This window comes from Sminthopsis crassicaudata, chromosome 4, assembly GCF_048593235.1.
Source record: "Sminthopsis crassicaudata isolate SCR6 chromosome 4, ASM4859323v1, whole genome shotgun sequence".
In the NCBI taxonomy this organism is placed as follows: domain Eukaryota; kingdom Metazoa; phylum Chordata; class Mammalia; order Dasyuromorphia; family Dasyuridae; genus Sminthopsis; species Sminthopsis crassicaudata.
The window spans coordinates 317,275-342,061 of NC_133620.1; the positions used below are offsets into that span (position 1 = coordinate 317,275).

The following is a 24,787-nucleotide window of genomic DNA, read 5'->3' on the forward strand; positions in this document are numbered from 1 at the left end:
AGTCCATTACTAAACAGCATGACAGCATTTCCAGCCTGGACCCATTTACTCCTCTATAAACCACAAGTCCTCCCTCAGGCCCTCATTCATGCTGACTTCAGAGGCTTCATGCATTGTACCTCAGACCTCCACTGCACTGGAAGTGGGCTCTGTGGAGACTTCTCGAAAAACAAACTGTACAGATTAGAAATTCAATTACTTATAAAATCTTCCTTCTTTTTCTTCTTTACACATTGAAATGTTTTTGTGTATTGTGGATCGTTAAGTATACAAAAGAAAAGACAATTAAAAAAAGATGTTCAAGCATGCATTGAAATCTTAGCTGTCTTATTTAGAACCTACTCTTTAGCAACTTTCCCAATTTCTATTCATATTGGTGGATCTGGTGCCCAAAGGGCAGGTGACTACCATTTTCAGGACCCCCAGGATTTATCGTACCCTGAATATATGAGTTTCTATACTCACAAGCCTCCATTAATGTGCTTTCCTTTGACAATCAGTCAGTCAAATAAAATTAATTTTTTGAAAATGTAATTACTGAGAAGATGTACCCACTGGTTGCAAAAACATTCCTCTTGTCTCCTTGTACACACAATGTCCCTGGGCGGGGTGGGCTCAAAGTACAAAGGTACTGAGGTAGAGAATACATGTGACAAAGGGGCACCTCACAGCTCCTGGTTACTGGAAGTCCTTTTCTTTCTTCTAGGGTCTTCATGGAGTTTCCCTTCAGTGTAGCTCTCTGCTGCCCTTGGAGGACAGGTACCTTTGTAGAATCCAGAGCCTGCAGGTCTTTCTAGCACAAAGGAAACCTTTTGAAGCTGTTTTCTCCTTCAGATAGCCATCCTTCTGTATGTGGCTGGGCCCACGTTCATCTACATGTGTCCTCAACGTGCCTGTCTTTACTTCCCAATGGATGCCTTGTCTCAAACTGGTCTCTTCTCCCTGGTGAATTATGAATGGAAAGGGGGGAAGGAAAAAAGTGAGAGAAACTCATTTGCCCTTCTGGAAGGGATTCTCTCTAAGCCTGGAGTTCTTCCCCACTTGGCTAGTCCACTGGTTTACCATTTCACTATCCCCATCCTGTAATTACTCTAAAATATTTCAACTTCCAAGGGGCATGGTTAGCTTGGTCAGCCTCTTATGCTATTCTCTTCTTGGGCCATCATTTTTTTTTTCTGAGGCTGGGGTTAAGTGACTTGCCCAGGGTCACACAGCTAGGAAGTGTTAAGTGTCTGAGACCAGATTTGAACTCGGGTCCTCCTGAATTCAAGGCTGGTGCTCTATCCACTGCACCACCTCGCTGCCCCCATCAAATAGTTTGTACCTTAAAGATGTAACAGAATATAGACAACCACCCACCCCCCCTAAATTTTTAAAACCAAATCATGTCTGTTGATTGATTGCTTGATTGAGATGCTAATCAAACTACAGGGTGTACTTATTTCCTCCAAAGAAGGTAGAGGGAATAATTAGATCATTAGAGAGAATTTATGGTGTCCAAATTAAGAGGTGGAACACAGTAGGGTATTTCTTTTGTTTGAACAAGCCAAAGGAGATGTTGGTGGGAATAACTAGTTTCAGGAAAGCATCTTCTCCAAAGATGTGGGCACTGATGTCCAGCCCTAACCTCTTCATTCAATAATTCTTCAAACCCAAACAGAAACCATATGTTTTGTTTACCATTTTCCTAGAATTTCAACTTTTGTTTCACAATTGCCATAAGATGGGAGTTGGAAAATTGCTTGAGGGAAAAGATTAGAATTTCCATCCACGTAAAAGGTACTTTCATAAAAAAATCATGCTTCTAATAAATTGCCTAAAACATAAAATAAGATTGTTTTTCTTCCACAAGTAGAAATGCAAATTAATATAACTCTGAGGGTTTGCTGCAGATTGCATGTGCATGTGACATCCTTCCCCCTCCCCAAACAGGAAACTACAATGATGTAAGGGTTTTAGGAAGTCAGACAAACTAAAATATTGCTGGTGGCATTAGGAATTGTTCCCAACTGTTGGTATTTTAAGTGAGGAAAATGATTAAACTTTCAACCTTTCACCCCCTCACTCCAGGAAACTCCCACAATTCATGCCATCTCCCCATTCCACACCTCTTCCTTGGCTGTCCCCAGTGTTTGAAATGTTCTCTGTCCTCATTTCCATCTCCTGGTCTCTCTGACGACTTTCCACAAAAAGACCTTGCCAATCCTCCTGAATGCTAACGCTTTCCTGCTGGGCTTGTTTCCACTTTCTCCCATCTATAGCTCACTTATGTGGAGTTGTTTGCCTGTTGCCTCTTCTGTTAGGCTGTGGGAACCTTAAAGGAATAGTTTTGACGTTCTCTTGGAGAAGAGTGTCCCCAGCTCCTGACCAAGTGCTTGACACACACTAAGCACCGAACTAAATGTTTATTTGCTTACTAAATCAAAGACAGAAATATATGCTATTTATGCCAAAAATGCCTATTTTTTAAGGTAAATCATTCTTTGTATTAAAAAAAAAAAAGAAGCAACCCTTTAAGTGATGGAAAGATTAAAAAAAATCCACAAAAATTCTGGTCTGTGAATGTAGCAGAATACTGTCCAATAAGTAAGAAATGGCAATATGGGAATTCAAGCAAGCACAAGCAGATTTGCTTGCAGCAAGATAAAGTGAAAAGAGAACCAAAAGGACGAGACCTGATGGCTACAACAATAAAATATGAAGACTCTAAAAGGCAGCTGGATTGTATCAATGAACAATCAGTGAGGGTCATCAAGGATACATAGGCCGTTGACCTTGCTTCTCAGAGAGGTGGAGGGCTACTGGGGCAGAATGGCTTATACAGTATCGGTGGTAGGCATTGTTTCCCTTTGTTACAAGAGGGGATTCAATCTGGAGGGCATGGGGTTGGGGAGGGAAAATGAGATGATGTTCTTTTCTAGAAGATGCAGCGATATAAAGAGAAAATGCACTAACCCAATACATTTTTTAAAATGAGCTGTAGCAACTCAGTATCAATCAAAAAGTGGTACCATAAAGGATATGTATGAATTAAGGGATGAGTCGGTTGTGGAGGGAGAGCAAGGGATAGGATGAATAATGTTCTAGCATGATTGAGATATGGGAAAACCTAGAATAGGGGCTGGATCCTTTGAACAAAAGTTTGGCAAGATTCCATCAGCCTTGGGACTCTAGAGGCTTTCTGATTGGAGAATGGGGCCAAGAACTCCTAACCTCCATTTACCAGCTCCTCCTTCCTCACCTGACTGTACTTCTCTATCATGCCCCACAAAACCCTCGTTAGGACCTGCTCCACAGATAATATAGTTTAGAATGTGATGGCAAAGATGTGCGATTCACTGAATCATGTTTGCACTCCCAGGTTCTCTTTTGTGCCTTGAAATAATATTGTCTTTTGGGACAAAAACTCATTATTTGAGAAAAAAACTATTATGAAAACTGGAAAATAGTATGGCAGAAAGTAGGTATATATTTACATCTTACTTATACCAAGCAAAAGTTAAAAAGGGTATCTGATTTACACAAAGTATGGATCAAAAGCAAATTAAAAGAGCATGGAATAGTTCATCTGTAAAAATTATGGATAAGGGAAAAATTTAGAGCCAAAGAAAATATAGATGGCATTACAAAATTTAAAATAGATACTGTGGATTTTATAAAATTTTTTAAAAATTGTACAAACAAAATCAATGCAAACAAAATTATAAGGAAAACTGGAAGGGGAAAGATTTTGCAACAAAGGTCTCTGATAAAAGTCTCACTTCTACAACATATAGAGAACTGAGTCAAATTTACAAGGAGTCAAGCCATTCCCCAATTGATAAATTGTCAAAATTATGTACAGGCAGTTTTCAGACAAAAAATAATCAAAGCTATGTATAATCATATAAAACTGCTCTAAATTACTATTGATTAGAGAAATGCAAATCAAAACATCTGGGATACCACCTTACATTGATCATATTAGCTAATATGACAAAAAAGTGAGATGATATATATTAGAAGGGATGTGGGGAAAATGGGATACAAATTCAGTGTTGGTGTAATTCTGAACTGATTCAATCACTCTGGAGAGCAATTTGGAACTATGCCCCAAACTATGCTATAATGTCCATATTTTTTGATCCAACAATACCACTGCTGGGTCTGTATCCCAAAGACATCGCCTAAAATGGACCTATTTGTATAAAAATATTTATAGCACTTCTTTTTTCATGGCTAAGAACTAGAAATTGAAAAAAATGCCCATCGGAGAATGGCTAAACAAACTGGTATTAGATTGCAATGGAATAATTGTTCTATAAGCAATTGTTCTATAAGAAATGATTTCAGAAAAACATGGAAAGACTAATATGAACTGATGCAAAATAAGTGAAGAGAACCAGGAGAATATTGTACACAATAACAGCAATAATAGTTGATGAAGAATTGTCAATGACTTAGTTATCCTCATTAGTACAATAATCGAAAACAATCCCAAAGGACTAATGATGAAGTGTATTATCTGTCTCCAGAGAAAGAACTGATATTGTTTGACTGCACACCAAAGTATATTATGGGTCAGAACTCTGTACTTGAAACAAGGATTCTTACAAGGTGCTAACTAAGTGGAATTGATAAACAATGGTTATCTAGTTTAGCATGGTGATTAATAGTTCTCTAGTACAGTATGATTGATTTAATTTTTTTTTCCTGAGGCTGGGTTTAAGTGACTTGCCCAGGGTCACACAGCTAGAAGTGTTAAGTGTCTGAGACCACATTTGAACTCGGGTCCTCCTGAATTCAAGGCTGGTGCTCTATCCACTGCGCCACCTAGCTGCCCCTATTGAGTTAATCTTACAACAAATAATGGTTCCCTAGTGATATAATGATTGGCTTATACTCAGTATGATGAATTTAACTGTAATAGAGCATTTAAGCTGGGACAAACTCAGCCAGATTCATTCCATTTCCCACCTTTGTGGTGGCTGCAGGCTGGAGCACAAGCCCTCATACTTAGAGATTCACTCCATCTCACACCACTGTGATGGCTGGCCTTTCCTCCACTGAGACCAAGCTAGCCTGGGCCCCACACAAAGAGACAATAAAGAATTTGGACTTTAACACCTGGCTATTCTAGTGGTAATTACTGAACTGAAATGAAGGCTGGTCCCAAGACCTCCAGAAAACCAACCTGAATACTACAAAAGTATACTATTCTTCACTTTATTTTTTTCTTTTATTCAAATCTTGTATAAAATGTCTATAACCTATATCTGATTGTTTAATTGTCTCAGGAAGGGAAAGAAGGAGGAAGAAAAGGGAGTCTAGAATTTGGAACCCCAAACTTTAAATAAAAATGCTTTAAAAAAATAATCTTGTGAGTTAGGAAAACTAATCCTGGAGCATTTCCCTAATTTTATTCTGCCTCATTCCTTTCATCTTCAAAATCATTTTTCTTTTTCTTTGATTGCCTTTATTTCATTTAAAAACAGCAAATAGGCTTGGTAATAATTTTAAAACACTTGGGAAACATTATTCATGCTGTGTTTATTCTCCTCAAAAACACAAAAGAACAAATAAAAGTAATCAGACAAGATCATAAACTGAATTTGACCAGGTTTGTATTCATGGTAGATAGACTCTGTCTGTTTTATGAGCTAATATAGCTTATGAAGCCAGCAGAGAATTTGTTATCAGACATTCTCATTTCAGTGCCTGGAAAATAACCCCTGGCACTATTTTCTGTAACTTAGTCAAGAGAAATATATGACCAAGAAAGCACATCAAAGAAATGACTGATGGAGAAAGGAAACAAGCTGGTCACAAGTAAGAACAAGAGTTCCAGATGTTCCTTTACTATTCCAACAAAGTCAAGAACATTGGAGAAAGCCCTCCAGTGTGGACTGTGCACCCTTTTAGTATAATTATGGGGAGACATGCAGAAGAGTTTCCACAGACAGGAACAGGTTGAAAGATGCATCCTTGGAAGGAATATCTGTCTGTGAAACTCCACTGATTTAAGTACTGCAGTTTTGGGGGAGGGGAATAACAAAGGCTTTCTTGCCATTTTGCAGCTAATAATAATTCATTTATAAGAAACTTTGAAAGTCTAGCTAGGAAATTAAACTCAGAGTCAATGTATTCAATGTCACACAAAGCAGAAAAAAAATCAAATTTTGGATTCAAGCATTAAGATCTTCTACTAACTTTGAACAAAATTTTCTGTATTAGAATAGTTCACATACCATAGCAGTTTCCTAATGATTTTGACTCACTGTCTTCAATTCTCCAATGAGGCAATAGGAAGCTATTCATCTAATCTGTCCGTCTAGATTTGAGGAGCAAATATAACTTGGAAAGATTCAGAGAAATTCACAATCTGGCTTGAGTGACCTCAGGAGAATCACATGGGAAGGATATATTGTTGAGACACAGGAGTTACTTGCCAGTGGCTGCTGGAGATCCAGCCCAGAATGGATCTCCTCTTGTGAGAGGATGATACAAGGAGACTGAGAGGCAGTTACTGTTCTCTACGTTCTCTGACCTCTCTCCTCTTCCTTCTGCCTCCAATTTATCTCATTCCCAGTCCACAAGCAACACCTGTGTGAGCAAAGGCTGCCCTGCCGCTCCTTCAGGTGCTATGGTCCACAGCTGTGGAGGCTCTCAGAGAATTGACCTATCGCTTAACAATATAGGAAAAATGTATTGGAATTCACTCCTTGTCCTGTCCACCTTGGAATCACAGATTCCTCCCCTAGAGAAAAAAGAACTTCATTCAAGACTGGGTGATGTTAGTGATGATTCAAGTAGCCTTGAAATTCAAAGATTCTCCCTATTGAGGGTCATTGGCTTTCCTCTGGGTTAGACCAAAACATTTCTCTTACATGTATTCCAGTAGGTTACAAGATCCCAGAATTTCAGGGTTAAAAGCGACTTTACAGGCCATTTAATTCAGTTGTCTAGACAAAAATCTCTACAATAACTGGAATAGTGGAAAGCATTCTGACCTTGGAGAAAGAGAAGATAGGAATAAATCCTATCTTTGACACTTTCCACTTGTCTGACCTTGGGATAGGCATTGAGCCTGGACCCAGCTATATAATCAAGAATAAGTTAAGCTAAATATTGCTTATTATCTCCATGAAGATTAGATTGTAAGATCTCAGAGGGCAGGGACTCCTTTTGTACTTTTTATTATCCCCAGTGCTTAGAACTGTGCTTATAGTGGGTGCTTAATAAATGTTGATCAGTTGATTCTTGACCCTAACTGTCACCTTCCTGAGCCCATGTATAAAAGCAAACATTAAGGTAGAGGTTGCTAAGGTTTTTTTGTAAATCTGTGTTTCTCCAGTAACATATTCCCTGTAAAACTGCTAATGAATGATTCCTTGTATATATATATATATATTTTTAGAGTTGGGTGGTTCATATGGACCTTTGAATTTATTGGATACAATTAGTGCAGAAACTCCCTCCACTGGTTCTAGTCAGAAAGAGCTCATGCTCTTTTGTCTAAAGTCTTTGGAGGTTTCCTGGTACATTGGGAGGTTAATAACTTGTTATATAATTACTCTACTTAGATTTAGAGTCCTGTGCCCTGGACTTCCTGACTTTAAGGCTGGCCCTCTATCCATGATTTCATGCTATTTCTTGCCAAGTTATTTTTCAAATTCAGGTTCTTTCTTGATTCCTGAAAAGAATAGCTAGGGAAGCACATAAATGGCTGACTTGGTAGTCTAGGAGAGAATAATAATAATTCACATGTCCAAAGCACTTTAAATTAATTATCTCCTTTAATTTTCCCAACAGCCCCATGATATAGAGATTGCAAGCCTTTTGTAGTGAGAACTATATGATTAAATAACTGGATCATTATCATTCAGCAAGAAAATGTCTATGGCAGCATTTTCAACCCATTTCATAAAATCACAGAGTTGATGGGCATGTTAGAGTCTAACTGCCTTGTGTTACAGATAAAGAAACTGAGTCCCAGAGGGATTAAATATTTGGCCAAAGTCATGGCTAATAACTGTTTCAGTCAAGACTTGAATCTGGAGCAGCTAGGTGGTGAAGTGAATTCTCCTGAATTCAGGAGAACCCGAGTTCAAATTTGGTCCAGACACTTAACACTTCCTAGCTGTGTGACCCTGGGCAAGTCACTTAACCCCAGCCTCAGGAAAAAAAAAAAAAAAGAAAAAAAAAAGATTTGAATCCACACCTTCCCTTGCTTAGAGTATGACTGGATCTCAGATTCTGTGGTGTTAAGTTCTGTGCTCCAAGTTCAGTCCATCTACCACAGTGCACTCTCTCAAAAGAAACAAATATTTATGTTTATTATTATTGAAGCATTTTCAAAGTATTCTCTTCAAAACAATCTTGTGAGGTAGCTCTCTAATGAGTATTATCATTCTCATTTTACAGATGAGGAAACAGATTCAGGGAGGTTGATCACGGTCACACAACTAGTACGTATGAGAGCTAGGAATTTACCTAGTTATTGGTGGTGCTGCAGGGAGGGTCATTGAGAAGGCAGAGTGGATAGAATCAGCAAGACCTGGGTCAAATCTTTCCATTGCCATGAAACATCTTGATTTAGGCAAGTCATTTAGCTTCTCGGTGCTCCAGGAACTAACTCCAGCTCAAGGGATAATCAGAATTAACATCGGAGTTTCCTCACTGGGAGTTCTCCCAAAATGAAGGGATAGGCCTAGTATCACCTTCCCACTTCCTCTCTGCCTCTTCTTCTTCCCCAAAGGCTGAGGATTTACTTTGGCTCTTTTCAAAATGGCCAGTGGCATTTCATGAGCCTTTTTTGACTCTGACCTTAGGTCAAACGTGACTTCTTTCTATTTTCCTGGGAGGCGGCATTCCCTCATTCCCGGGTGCCCTCTGAGACACATGGCCTTCATTTAGATGATTGAAGGGATCACGAGGCTGCATTGATCGAATACCAGTGGTCAGGACACAGCCAGAGAAAAGAGAATTTACCCTTCAAGAGTTTGCCCTGGCAATGACTCACTGACCTGGGTAAGTCAGATAAAACTTGGTTGTTTCCAAAAAACAAAATATCAACCTGTACAAAGAGCTACCACTGGGGTGGAGAATGAAGCCTTTGATCCAGGATTGCAAATTGAGAGTTCACCCATAGAAACAACAGCCTGATATGCATCAGTAAAAATACTTAGTTAAACTCCAAACCTACCAAACTTCCATGCCCATTGATTGCAAAATGGATAAGCCAGCTGTGGTACACGAATGCCATGAAATATTATGGAATGAGTTGAAGGAAACAATGAATACAACAGAGAAGCCTGGGAGGATTTATACAATCTGACATAGAATCCACTAAACAGAGCCAAAGAAGCAACATATACATGATGGCAACATAGTAAATGGGAATAACCACAAAATAATTAAGAGAAAGTGTTGCAAAATTACAAACAAACAACTTGATCCCAAAGAAGGGAAATGACAGGGAACAAAAACTCTTCTTTGGAGAGGAGAAATCCATGAGAAAGGAATATTACATAATTTGGGGGCAAAAAAAATGCATTCGTGATGCTATAGGGAGCATCAGGGAATAACAAAGTCAGTGAAAGCATCTCATAAAAAAGTCTGATCTTTTCAACATGTTGCTAGGATTTTTTTTCTCTTTTCTTTTTTTTTTCTTCAAAAATATTCTTTTTTATATCAGATTGATTGTTGTCTTGAGGAAAGGGAAGGGATGGGAAGAGGAAATAGACTTTGGAACTCAAAACCTTTTTAAAAAAAACAAATGTAAAAATTCTTTTTACATATAATTGGGAAGAAAAATAAAATATTATTTTAAAATAAACAGGGAAAATATATTTTTAAAAGTATTCTTTGTTATATAGCTTGCCTCCCAGGAGGGGAAAATTGCACAGAATTGCAAAAGAAACTAACTATATTGAAATGCAGTGAAGCAAATATTTTTTAAGCAAACAAATTTACAGAACTGTAGGTAAGAAGGCCTGCAGTACATACATGTAGTTCCATAATATTTTGATGTTAGGCCAAGGCAGGGCATTTCCTACAGGGCAGTGTTCCCTAGGAGATAATTTTATTTCATATCTTATGAGTGAAAAGCAAATTGGGGAAACTAGCTGGAACTGACTCCCAGTTGTTCTTTAGGCTTCTGTGATCATATTTGGAGCTCGAGATTTCCTACTCCTTTCCAATGAAGAGATAACTATTTAGTTTGGGCTTTGGGGGTGCTGTATGTTCTGAGCAAAATGTCCTGCACTGTTCTAATGAGGGCTGATCAGATTTCGAGAAAACAAAAGGGGGAAAAGCTGGTACAAGAGGTACTCTGCCAAAGGCAGAGCTGGCCAGGCAAATCAGCACCGGGCATTTACATCTCCCTCATCTTCCTAGCAACAGAGAAGGGCGACTTAGAGATGGCATCTGGAGATCTGCCAGATCCTTCTCCCTCGGAGTTGGCACTTTGCTGCAAAGTGGAACCCTGCCTGGGATGAATTGCCAGAGCCAATGTCAAATTCAACCATTTGTGACTATGAAGAGAAGAGGAAATGGGTCTGAGGCAGGATGGTGCAGTGGAGACCTTGCTCAGTTTTTGTAGTGAGAGGACCAGGAAGCAAACCTTTGTTTCTCACTATCTTTTCGACCTTGTCAGTCAATTAGGTTCACGAGACATCAGAGTCTTCAACTATAAATCCAAGAGGATTGGACCAGATCTTTCAGGCCCAGCTCTGAAGCTGATCCTATGTTGGAGTGAATTTCAGGGATAATAAAGGCCAGGACAAGAGGATGAACACCAAATGTCGGTCAGGAGGCTGAAACTCAGAGATGGCAGTAAATGAAAAGGACAAAATAGACGTGACATGGGACAGCAATAATGGGGAAAAGAATAAGATCCAGAAGGGAGAGAGATCAGATGGAGGGGGGACTATGGAGAGAAGTCAGGAATATCAATTTCATTGCTTATTTCTTCTCATATCTTTTCAGAGTGCCTCTCAAGTCTCTGAAGCTGGAGCCAATAAAAGCTTTGAACTGGGAAGTGAATCCCAAGATCAATGAGGAGAAGCACCAAAGCACCATCTTTAATTTTGTCATTCCCTAATATGTCCTGCTGCTGCTATCTCCTCTCTGGATCCAAAATGATGGGAGATTGATAAATTAATGGGGGGATAGATGAACAGATCAATAGATGGATAGATGAATGGATGGATGGATGGATGATGGATAGACATACAGACAGACATGTGGATGGATAGGTAGATTAACAGCTTCTTATTCAGATACTTAGATTGATCATAGATGCTTAAATCAATAAATACTTAGGTCAATAGATAGATACTTCAATCAATAGACATTTAGATAAATTTGATGATAGATACTTAGTTATATTGGTATTTCAGGTATATAGGCTTCTTTCCTCCATAGAATCCACAATTCTTGAGGTCAGGGCTAGCTCACTTTGTGTCTATATGTCCTAGCAGAGTGTCCAACATGGAGCAGGAACTTAATAAACACATGTGGATGATTTGCATTAGGCTGATGAACCTGAGCCCAAGCACAGGCTCTTCTAGTGACATCTTATGTGCCCTGGGATCTTCCTGAATGTCACATAACAGTCCAGCTTCTATGTTCCTTGTGTCATGGAGGTAGAGGGAAAGTTGTGGGGGAAAGGAGGCTTGAACTAAAGAGAAGTGCCCCGTGGGCAGGAACTGATGCTTATTCAATAAGCTGTAGGGTAATAATAATGAAGAAGGCTTTTACTTTAGCATTCTTCCTCACAGACAAGCATATCAAGACTTTTTGAGCCTCTTTCTTGGATTTCCATCAGGAAAGAGAGGGGATATGTTTTCCTTCCCCTTCAATGGAAGCCACGGCAATCAGGAGGACATGGCCTTGCATGAGAATGTGCCTAAAGTCTCAGGTTGCTTCTGATGCTGTGCATGCTTCTCCCCTGAGATGGTTGTTTCTAACCTTGGTGGCCATCTTGGGAGTTGCAGAGATTGTGAGGTCTTACTTCTGGGTGATTATTGTTCAATAATCAGTACTTCTGGCAAATTCAGTACTTCTACCTCTTCTGGGAGCAGATGCCCGCCACTAGGAGAATGAACCCATGTCATTTCCTAATTTGTCAGGAAACATGATCTTCAATGAGTTACTTAGAACTGAGCCAAGGTGAAGGTGAAATGTCCGTTCTGCAGTTCCACTGTGGTCCGTATTTTTAAGTTATCAACCTTCCAAGAGAATATAAAAGGAGTTATGGGTTACTATTTCGTGCTTTCAGTATTTGTTAATGTACATTTATGAGTATTTTTTGTTTCAGACATTGATCTGGTGGCGAAATAAAAGCTTTCTTATATGTGACCCACCTAGTACATTGAACATCTTTCTAGAAGTGATCATATTCATCTCTTTGGGGAAGACCTTAGATGTAAATCAAGACTGAGCTTTAAGAGGTCACATACACACATACATACAGATATGCATTTCCACCTGCAGTGTACAAATACACACATGCACATACAAGCATATACATATGTGTTGTCCATACATAGTGCCCACTCACAGATGCACACACACTCATGTATGCACACATGGGTACAAACAGTTCTAGGAACCATAATCTACCAGAAAATGTGAGAAAATGTACACACAGAGAATGTGCCTGACTCTTTTTTGGGAATCCAAACTTGGAGGTCCATAAGAGCTCACAGCTGGAACCTTCTGGAGGGATCGAGTTCTCCCTCTTTTCCTTTATTCCCAGATGGCCTAACTGGTAAGCCATCAAGGCTGGGACCAGCAAGGATCCTGAAAGGACACATAGAAGGGACTAGTTAATAGACACTGATAGAGAACTGAGGCAATATAGCAGTGGTCCTCAAACTTTTTAAATAGGGGCCAGTTCACTGTCCCTCAGACTGTTGGAGGGCCGGACTATAGTAAAAACAAAAGCTCACACTCTGTCTCCATCCCTCAGCCCATTTGCCATAACCCGGCGGGCCACATAAACGTCCTCAGCAGGCTGCATCTGGCCCATGGGCCGTAGTTTGAGAACCCCTGCAATATAGAAAGAGTAGAGATGGGTAAATATTGCCCAGATTTTCCAAAGTGAGAAGAAGGCTAATTTCTCATGCTCTGTGTCAATGAACATCTAGAGTTAGCTCAACATTAAAATTAGCTCAAGAATTAGAATCAATTGATTGACTCCCTGTTGGGGAATGACCCCCTGTTGGAGAAATGGTGGAGGATATTCATCCTATCTCTGTTTATTCCCTGCTATCTGAGGAATCTTGGGGTAATCATTTCAACTCAGTGAGTCTCAATTTCCTTATCTGTAAAGTGAGAGGGTTGAATTAGTTTTAAAGGTCCTTTCTAAGTAGAAATGGATTAACCTGCTTCTGGGATGATTTAAATGTGACCTTTAATGTCCCTGATGATCCTGAGATTCTGTTTCCTACTTGTAGAGGGCCACAGACAGGGAGAACTCTGTGAGGTATAAGACCCTTTAGCCCAGAGGGAACCTGCTGAAAATGTCTAGTTTGGCTCCGAGATTCTGTTTCCTACTTGTAGAGGGCCACAGACAGGGAGAACTCTGAGTGAGGTATAAGACCCTTTAGCCCAGAGGGAACCTGCTGACAATGTCTAGTTTGGCTCCGAGATTCTGTTTCCTACTTGTAGAGGGCCACAGACAGGGAGAACTCTGTGAGGTATAAGACCCTTTAGCCTAGAGGGAACCTGCTGACAATGTCTAGTTTGGCTCATATCTCCCCTTGGGGGTGTCTCAGCTTTCCTGAGAAGTCATGGGGCATGACAACCTGTGTTCTACTTGAAGCAGAGATACTTGCAATAAAGAAGTATCTACATAATAATAGTCAGGTGCTTATAGTTAGCCCATGCTCAATGTGCTGTAGTGATGTAAGGTATTTAAATATCTTTACTAAGGTATTCAAGACTGAGAGAGCTTGAAATAAATATATTCCATATGTGACCATCTGGGTTCCTGCCTCATCACTTCTTTTCTAAGACCAAGGACTTGGGCTGGTACTGAGATCCTCCAGAGAGCTAGTACAGATGGTACATCTACTCTTCATCCTATAAAGGGGGAATATTGTATATATTCATCCCTTGTGTAAGTTGAAAGTTGAAAACATACTTCCTGGTTTCCAGATCATTATTTGGTCTCACAAATGGGGAAAAGGGTGCAAGAAAGAAAGAAAATAATGAACTCCTAATCATGATAAACCACACTGGCCCTGGGCTTTGGGCTGAATGTGGAGACACAGTCAGGAATTACTTATGATTGTTCATCGCCAGATGGCAAGGCTCATCCCTCTACCTCAAAATTTGCTATAAACCTGTCATAGAGGCATCAGTATATCAAGTAATGTTTACTGGCCCCATTTGGGACACATGGACTTTCTAATTCTAAGTGAGCACATTGTTAGCTGAATCTAATGAGCACCTTTGGGGAAAACAAACAAACAAACTAGAATATAGGCAGCACAGTTATTTTCACAAAACTTAGTCTTGTGAAAATGTGTCTAGGCAGAATGAATGGATCCAGAGTTCAGTTGGACAGCCCTCCCAGGGACTTAGCCAGGAGAGTCCTAGGTGTTTAATCCAAGTCTACAAACATTCTGGAAATGCCTACTATGTGCCAAGCACTGTTAGAAACACTGAGGAAAATATAAAGATGGAACAGATGATAATTCCTGCCTTCAAAGAATTTACATTCCTCTATTGTAGTAGGGTAGAGAGTCCATTCTAGGCTCAGAACCAAAAAAGATCCAAGTTCAAATCCAAGTTCTGACAGTAACTAGCTGTGTAATCCTGAGCAAGTCACTTAAGCACTGTTTGCCTCAGTTTCCTCAATGATAAAATGGATACAATAATACCAACTACCTGACAAAGTTGTAATAAGGAACAAGTGAGATAATATTCCATGTGTAAAGGATTTTTCCAACCTCAAAGCAGCTCACTATAAATGTTAGCTACTATTTTATGAATAAGAACAACTATGGAAGTTATGCCAGATTAACTAAAGACAAACATTTTCATGTTCTTATGAAAAGCCATGAAAGGAGAGTATTTAAATGGAATATTTAAAATCCTCTTATATTGGGGGGAGGACGAGGAAGGGTGTTTTATAAACAATAGGCCTATTTGATTTATGTTAATGAATAATAACCTTGGACAAGAAGTTGCAGAGAATTCCTGGCTGGACCATACAATACTGAGATTCAGAATGTCACTGGGCCTTGTGGCTCAGTTCTTGCCTTCAGAGAGCTGGTAATCACTTTGGGGAGAAAAAAAAATGGCCTTAGATAATGAGGACCCGGTCCTTGTTTCTCCCAGCTCTCTCTAAAGGCACTGAGAGTATTGAAGCAAGATCTAGAAGAAAGCCAGTTGGATTTGAATCTAAACTCAAAATTTAAGAACAAAATTCCAAAAGTTGCTTTAATTGGGAAACTTTAGGAAAATGACAAATCTCTTTTCCAATATTCACAAAATTGTCCAAGATTGTAGACATCCTAGGACAACTCAAAGGTGGGATTCATTACTCTGATACTCAGAAATCTTGGGAACTATTTATCTAGAACCCACAGACCCCTACAGGTCTATGAATGGATATCAGAGAGTCTGAGAACTGCAATAGGAAAAGTACATATAACTTGATTTTTTTTTCACTGTCTTAAAATTTACCATTTCTTTCAATAGTGAATTTAAAAAAAAATCTGATCTTCTGAAAAGTCTATAGACTTCACCAGACTCCCCAAAGAAATATATAATACAAAAAGTTTAAAAATCTCTGATCTAGAACATGAGTTTCACTTTCAATGAAATAAGAGATGGAGCTCAGGTTGTAAACATCCACAGAGGACTTCGAGTCTAACCTAAATATTTTACATATAAGGAAACTGAATCTGGTAGAAGTGCCTTGACCAAAGTCACACAGGTAGGAAACATGTAAAGAGAGATTTGAACCCTATTTCTCTGATGCTCTTTGTATGGTGTTATCCTACCTCACAATTTAATGATTCTACCTTTTCTCTTCTTCCATCTTATCCCCCATTCTTAGCATTTAAAATACCACTGTAGCCTTTCAATCATGAAGGATATAATTCAGCAATTGGAAACTGTTCTGTAATTTCAGTCAATGCTAATAAAAATTCATAATAATAATTATATTTCATTTGAAAAAAGTCTTAAAGGTTTAAAAGTGAAATAAATTTTAAAAATTTTTAAAAAAATCTAACTTTCCCAAAAATATTCCCATCCCCAAAAGATTTTATTAGTCATGTTTCAAAGCTAAAATGGATCAAAGAAGACATTTAGTCCAATATATCCATTTTAGAGATGCAGAAATTGATGCATGGAATGATCATATGACTTGATTGAGGTTATCTAGATAGCAAGTGAAAAAGCCAAGATTCAAAACTTAGCTCTTTAATTTAAATTTTAAAAAGAAGTGGGATTCTTCTGAAAAGGAAATATGATAAGGATATGAATTAAGTTGGAGTATACATCAGTAGGGAAAATTATGTGGATATGAGAGAGGAAACATGGCATGCTGGGTAGAATGCTCTGCTTAGAGTCAAGGAGGACTGAGTTTAATCCTTAGATAAAAGCTATGTGACACTGGACCTAAGACTCAATTTCCTCATATGTAAATTGAGAGGAGTAGATTAGATGGCCTTTTAAGTCTCCTCTAATTCTAAATCTGTTATCTTGGAACCCTAACAATGGAGAAATTGGAATAATAAGGTATTAATGATTGCAAGTTATCATTGCCAATGTGTTCACTGCTTCCCTTTAATTAAATGTTGACAGTTTATTAAAAATAAATAAATAAATAAATCCCACCCAGGCCTTAATGAACTTTATGAGTGGGAGGAAAGGTAGCAAATAGAAAGTCTAAGATACTCTACTGGTGGAGCTGAATTGGTCTGGCTATTTGGTTAACCAATTCTAAATCACGTGAAAAAGGGTTGTTGAATTGTTGAAGGCTCTGACGCAAAAAGTCCCAAGCCAAGGCATGTACTCCATGGAGCTCAAAGGCAAGTAGATGATTCCTATCTGTGCCAACATATTTATAGCAGCACTTCTTGTAATAGTCAAAGATAAGAAAGAAAGCTGTTGTCTATGAAAAAGACTACAAACTTTGGGGCACACGGATGCATTTGGTAAGCTATTAAAGCATAAAAAGCAACAAATATGAGATTTCAGAGAAAGAGAAACTTGGGAAGACTAAATGAGTGGTGAGAATGGCCATGATGATGTGTGTAGCTCCCATCCTTCCCATATCCCACTCAAAAGCAGTTGAATTTTTATGTACTGCAATAATCCATCTCGGTGCCCCAGAAAAATAGAAAGATGGTGGTCTACAGCTGCTAAATATGGCATACCTTTTCAGCTGGAGTTGTTCTGTTGGTAGGTTCCAAGTAAGTGGTTTTGCTTATTATTAGGAAGGGTTTAAAGAAAACGAAAAATGTAGCTACATTTTCCTATTATTTAAATTTTTAAAAATAAATAACAGGGAAACTTGAAAAAAGGAATGAATAAATAAGAAAAATCTTCATTAAACACTCACTGTGTGGTTAAAAAAAAAACACTAAGAAACTCACACTATAATCAATGGAGATAGAACATAAGAGAAGTCAAGTCAATAGCAAAAATGGGATGCAATTCCCCCTTTCCTCATTACTGAAAAGGAAAGTCCTGATGTTGAGTGGTATCAGGTGAAGAGTCAGGAAGGTGTCAGACCACAGATCCAAGGCAATCAAATGATGATTCTTTCATTAAAAACAAAAACAAAAACAAAACAAACAAAAAAAAACCACTAATTGTGTGTGTGTGTATGTATGTATGTAAAAATATGACATTCAGGTAAGTTCCTGCCCACAGGATTCATGGGATATTTCTTTCAATATTTCCTATATGATATTCCATTTTAAGGCTCTAAAGGTCTGGTCTCATAGTTCTCAACATGGGAGTCATGTGTTAGATTTGGATTCAAAGAATCTGGGATTTGAATCCAGCTCTGCCACTTGCATCCTAAATGATGTTGGCCAAGTCATTTCCCTATTCTGTAGAATCAAGGGGTTGAACCAAATTTATTTCTCGAATTCCTTGCATTTCAAAATCTATCTGATTCTTACATCCTCAAAAACAGAAGAATGCTGCAGAGAGAATCGCCACGGTCTGCTTTTCTCAACAGCCAAATTAGCACACAGTGAGCATCCCAGGTGGTATTCTGATAAAATTTTCCAGACTATGATCAATCTGTCATTGAACATTCACAGGATGGTCTGCAGCTGTGTGCTTTGGGCCCTCTCTGAAAGTATCAACAGTATGGTCCATGCTGCTGTTTGCATGCTAAATAGTGGAGAGTGGAGAGGTTTAGTACTGACAGATGCAGGACATAAAAGAAAAAATCTCCAGAGTGATCCAAAATCATGTTCTCTGGGCAGGAGCATGATGGTAGGTAATAATAGTGATACTCCCATCCAATGATCATGACAAAGAAGAGGGAAGAAGAAAGAAGGAGAAGAAGAAGAGGAGGAGGAGGAGGAAGAGGAGGAAGAGGAAAAAGAAGAAGAGAAGGAAAAAGAGGAGGAGGAGGGGACGGGGAGAGAATAGAGGAGGGAAAGGGGGAGAGGGAAGAGGGAGAAGAGGGGAGGGGGGGGAAGAGGTGGGGGGAAGGGGAAAGTAAGGGGGGAGGGGAAGGAAAGGAGGAGGGGGAGAAGAAAAAATGGCCTAGAAAGCATTTAAAGTAGTAGCAATAACCAGAGATAACAAGGAAGCTCAGAAGAAGACCCAGAGAGGGCAGTGTTGATCCTACTCTGTTAAGTTTATTAAAGCATACTTAAAAAATAAGTCATATATAATAACAATTCATGGTGTCATATATGTAATCTTTTTTTGTTCTTTGTAGGAGAAAATGTTCTTTTTTGTTGATTTTTGTCACCTTATAAAACATTTCATCAAGATGTCTCCCATGCAAATAGCACAATTATGCAAGATTTCTTGAAACCTATAACAATGGCAACAAACTGGTTTGATGATTTTCTGATCATTTTCAAGCAAGGGATAAAGCAATGACACACTGGCTCCCCAAACATCACCATTTTCATGGTGAAGACCCAAGACCGAGTCCCAATGGAAGAGAGAGAACAATAACAACGAAAACAATAATGGCTAACATGATAGAGACATCTGTCTATACGACAGACATTGTGCCAAGTAGTTTACCAATATTATCTCATTTGATCCGCACAATAACCCTGGGATGTAGGTGCTCTTATTATCTCCATTATACAAATGAGGAAGCAAAGGCAAATAGAGGCTAGGTGACTTGCCAGATCCATGGTATGTTTTTGAGGCTGGATTTAATTTCAGTTTTTCCTGACCAGAATCCCCCAAAGACCAAGAGAAGCTTTAACAATTTTTGTCGGTCTGATTCCTTCTCAGAATAATATGTGTCTTAATAAAAACTAGAGAGAATAAGTTTCAGTCAGAAATCAGCAGAAAATGTATACTTTTCTTATCTTAATCTATGACCCCCTGACATCTATGTATTGAACACAGATTAAAAATCTGCTACAGATGGAGCAGTTAGGTGGTGCTGTGGATAGAGCACTAGCCTTGAATTCAGGAGGACCGGAGTTCAAATCTGGTCTCAGACACTTAACACTTCCTAGCTGTGTGACCCTGGGCAAGTCACTTAAACCCAGCCTCAGAAAAAAAAAAAAAAAAAAAAAGAATATGCTACAGATGTCAAGATCCTCCTGATAGTTTCTTCCATGGATGATATTGTATTTGACTGTACTAAGTATCAGGATGTTGTAGAAATTCCCTAATCACTCAAAAATTAGTGGATTAAAAATGCCTCGTGCCCAGTCTGTGAAGTGAGCCAGGATAAACAGGCTGTAGACTCCACCCATCTTAATATAAATCTTAACCAGACACTGCAAATAAACAACGAGCTGGTTCTGAGATGAAAAGGAAGACAGTGGTTTGGGGGTATTTGAGAAATTTCTTTTGGTGACCCCAATCTTCTCCCTAAAACAAAGGTCCATCTTTTCATAACAAATGTTCTCCCTGTGATGGATGAGTGCTGGTCCTGGAACATAACGGCCTCTGAAGAGCTGAATCTGAGAACCCTAAAAGGCAATGGAAGAAGACATGGCAGACTCCAACAAACACACAATGAAAGGAAGAAAGAATCAGTGGGTGAGCCACCTGTTCTCGTGGTGTCAGGAGTAGAAGAAGGAGGCTGCTGGTATATTGGGTAGGCTCTGTTTAGTAAATATAGGGAGGATATGGCTGGAATTCCCAGGGACTAGGCATTTATGAATGGATTATGGATTATGTAGCATAAAGGGAATCTTCCCATCAAGGAAACTACAGTAACAACTAGTCTGAACTGCATTTTAAGGTTTGCAAAGTGGTTTATGTATATTATCTCTTGAGCCTCCCTATGATTCCATGCTATAATTATCCCCATTTAAGAATGATACTATCATTATTTCCATTTTGCATATGAGGAAAATGAGGCTATAGAAAACTGGGACTTCCTCATACATTAGAAGCAGGTTGCAAATTCATGTCTTCTCAAGTATAAATATTTTATTCTCTATGCCAAAAGTCATACTATATCAAAACAGTCAAATTGTAAGTATTCATTAAGCACCTACTATGTACCATGACACTGTTTTGTCAACAGAGAAAAGTAAAAACCAGTCCATTGTCTCAAGGATCTCACAGTTTAATGAGGAAACACATCCAAAATACATAGAGTGAATAGAAGGGAAGATGCGAGGGTTAGGGAAGATCTGCAGAAGTAGGATTTCAGTCACATCATTAAGGAAGTCATGGCAATCAGGAGACTGTGGTAAGGAAGAGGAACATTCAATGCACTGGAAAAGACCCAGATATGGGAGGTGATGCCATGTACAAATAACAGCAAGAAATACAGTCCCATTTCCAAGGCATTATGTGGAAAGATGGCAGGGTCTCTTAGCAAAATTGACTCACAAAGTAATTAAAAAAAAAAAAAAGTACTGGAGGAGAAAATAAGGCTACAGTGCCTTGCAGTGAGATCTGGCTGAGGCATATCATCCCATGAGGATTTGTAGTTAAAACTGGAAAGAAAAACAACAGGCTCCCTGGAATGATCCATCTTCTCCCAAGGAGCTGTAACTAGGATGGAGCACCTGGGATGTTTGTCATGGCACATCACAACGTCGGGAATGCAAAAATTTCACCATATTCCCCACTATATTTTGTATCATCAGCAAAGAATAATATCGATCTGTGCTCCATTATGGGAACTCCTCCTCTCCTGCACTACTGAATTTATCTCAGTTTCATATGAAACCAGTTTATACCAGTTTCATATGAATTTAAAAGTTAGTTTGAGGGCACGTCTTACATTGTTTACTCGGGGAGATAAAATTGTCATTTGTGCTTCTGTTTAGCCACATGCTTTGGGGATGAAGTAGAGCCATCAGCAGTGTGGTGCGCGGTGGTTGGAACCTTAAATTTAGGGTTAGGGAGATGCCAGCTAGTTAACACCACTTAATTCTGACACTAATTGTGTAACCTTAAAGAAACTTCTCTCAGCCTCAGTTTCCTCTGAAATATTGGTGAGTCAGGATAATAATAGCACCTATCTCATAGGTTTATTGTGAGAATCAAAAGAGATAATGTATATAAAATGATTTGGCAACTTTAAGGGGGTAAATAACTGAATAATTGATAGAATTATAATTAATGTAAAGGCAATGTGGTATAACAACAACAACTAACATTTATATAGTATTATAAAGTTTGAAAATGGATTTACAAATATTAACTCATCACCATAACACTGGAAGGTAGGTGCTATTATTATAATACCCATTTTATATACAGATGAGGAAACTGAGGCTGAAAACTTGATTGCCCAATGTCACACTGATACTCATACAGGATTTGAACTCAGATCTTTTTTTTTCCAGATTCAGAACTCTCTCTGATGTATCACCTAGTGTAATGACATTAGATCCAAGAAACTTTGGATTTGAGGCCCATTTCTGATACAAGTTGGTTGGTTAATACCAGGAAAGTCACTTAATCTCTGTATGTTATAGGTTACTCTCTTTACAGAGAAAGTGACGATCTATACTTGTAGAGAGATTTTCCTTATCTTGGCATTTCCTGTGTCATTGAAATCAGAGTCCTTAGGATTATTTTCAACGATGGAACCATCATCTTTGGCTCCACCAGGCCAGTTTCCAATAATGTCTGTGCAGAGTGATACTTGGTGAGAAGTCTGGTGTTGGACAAGAATACAACCAGAAAATCAATCGTGTTCCTCCTAAAGGGTGAACCAATTCTGATGACACTCAGGAATCAGATTCAGCAATGGTCCCAGATAGCATCTCTGGCAAAATAAAAGATACAGGCAAAAAGATGGCAGGAAAGGTAGGTGCCCTTCTCCATGTGTGCTACATCTTATCTAGGAAAATGTGAGCTTCTTAAAGAATGGGGGAAGGGGCAGTTGGCACATGTAAGAACATGGTGGTTGAGTTTGATTGAATTGAATTCCTGATGTGTCCTTTTCCTTTATCAATATTCAAAAGTGATCCAAGATCTCTTGGATTCATTTGTTCCCTCCAACTCATCCATTCCTTTCTTACCTAGGTAACTCTTGTCTATGTCATCCCATAGATTTTCCACAGACAGATTCTATTTGCTTTCTCCTACCATGTTAAGGATACCAATGGGGCACTTTGATGTCCGTCTCTCATACCTCTCACTCCTTTGATCCTTCACCTTGGCTGCGTCTATAAATTGGGTTCCATTTTTCACTTTTTGTCTAGTGGTATTGGCCTAGGGTAGACATAGCTGTTCCATTCATCTCATCATTTGTGCATCTGTCTATTTGTGATAGACTACATTACACACACACACACACACACACACACACACGTATATATGTGGGTGTGTATCTATATCTATATCTATATCTATATACACATACACACACATTTATGTATGTATACACACATGTATGTGTTTTTAGTTACTACAATAGGCCAGTGTATAGCAATTTTATTCTATTTTTTTTATCAAATCTGATTTGTAAGCTTTGCAAAGAATTTAAATTTCCAATCAATGAAAGCAGGAGACAAGTGTAATTTTTCATCATGACCTGACTCAACATTAAAATGTTCATTTCTATTCCACTAGGTGCTCAAGACTCTAGGGTCTGGTCCCAGTAAAGAGTTATTCTTTTTCTCTTTCATCTCTTTGGTGAGTGAAGATTGCCTTTAGGGCCAACAGAGAGGCATGTTATTTGAGTATAAGAAAACTCTATTGAATGAAAAAAAATCATTAAATCACCTACTAGTAAATAACAAAAGCATTGATTTTTAATAATGATTTTGAATCTTGTTTCAGGAAGGTTTCACATAGGAGAATTAAAACAGATTCTTACAGATGGGTTACTAGCACTAAAGGGCCCGCTAACCAGCTGATCCCTTTGGTAGAAATATAAGCTGAGGGACTGGAGTATTTAATGGGAAGATGATACTTTCTGGGAAACTCTATTCTTCTCATCTTTGAATAGATCTTAGATACTTACAAAAGCAGGTCAGAGCTAGCAGAATCTCCATTCATTGTTATAGTAACATAATAGGACGTTTTATTGTTTTAAACCATTGGCTGTTGTTCTGATGGCTACCATCTTGTGATATGCTTGATCTTGACCAAAAGACTACAGCATTTCCATTACCTTTGCTTATGTTGACATATGTTGCTTTGGAAGTTTCTGTAGCCCTCAATTTTAGGTTTGAATGGTCTGGACAGACTCTGGGCTCTGCAGGAAAAGTCCAGAGGTAGAGTTCTGAGCTAAAGAAACCATAACTCTCTAATCACTGCTGGAAAGGCAAATCAACATGAAGCCTTTTATAAATATTCCAATCAACTTTTATGAGGACTAAAGGAAAGTATGAAAGACATAAGGAAAAACCTAGCTTTTTTGAGCCCTCAAGACTGGATCTAGTCCAAAATAATAATTACAGAGGTAATAATAATGATGATAATAGCACAACTGTACTATAGACCTTCTTGTACTGTCATCGTGATGTGGAGGTGATCCTGGATTCTCAAAGGTTATGCTAGCCATGTGCAAACTCTAACAGATCCTAGGAAGTTTAGATAAGGCTTCCAGTACATTCTGAGGATGAACTAAGTCTAGCCAAGTCTGAGATACTCCCCAGTAGCCTAGTTGGTGAATTGCTTAGCCACATTAACTTTCAAAGACCATCTACTTAATCATGAAAGGGTTGAGAGCTGTATCCATAGTCACCCTTCCATCACTGAAACCAGAATCTATTTATGTTAAATGGTTACAATTCATATTTACAGTGTTTTTCAATTTATAAATCATTTTCTTCAAAACTGCTCAGAAATGAACATGGTAACATGTCATTATACCCATTTAAAGATGAGGAAACTAAAGATCAAAGAGATCAGAAAATGTATACTGGCTCATACAACTAGAAAATGGCAGGATTGGAATCCAAGACCAATATTTCACAAGCACTGGGCTCACTTCCAGCAAGCTTTCTACCAAAATCAGATTAAACCTCTAAAGGCAGGCTAAAAACCAATCACAGACCTGACCATTTTAATTCCATGTCCTTCCTGGGCTGGCGCTTTTTGCTCCATAAATGTCTGGTGTCCAAAGGCTGAGAGGCAACTGGCAAAAGGTGTAGAACACAGACACAGAATCAACGTGGGGTCAAATCCCAGCTGGGAC

The 24,787-nt window shown here is 38.7% G+C and overlaps 1 protein-coding gene across 2 annotated transcripts in view; it reads right to left on the minus strand.

The window, feature by feature from the left end:
* Nucleotides 1-216: 216 nt before the first annotated feature.
* Nucleotides 217-24,787, minus strand: part of PTGER3 (prostaglandin E receptor 3) — a 65,657-nt gene continuing 41,086 nt past the window's right edge. Inside the window, exons 3-4 of one of the 2 annotated variants that reach the window (XM_074265581.1) lie at nt 8,473-12,212; nt 829-942 (exon numbers count right to left, since the gene is read on the minus strand). In XM_074265581.1, coding sequence (XP_074121682.1) covers nt 12,138-12,212 — 75 coding nt within the window. In that variant the 3' untranslated portion in view covers nt 829-942; nt 8,473-12,137. Of the gene's footprint in view, nt 943-8,472; nt 12,213-24,787 lie in introns of both variants that reach the window. The other variant, XM_074265579.1, reaches the window with a different exon arrangement.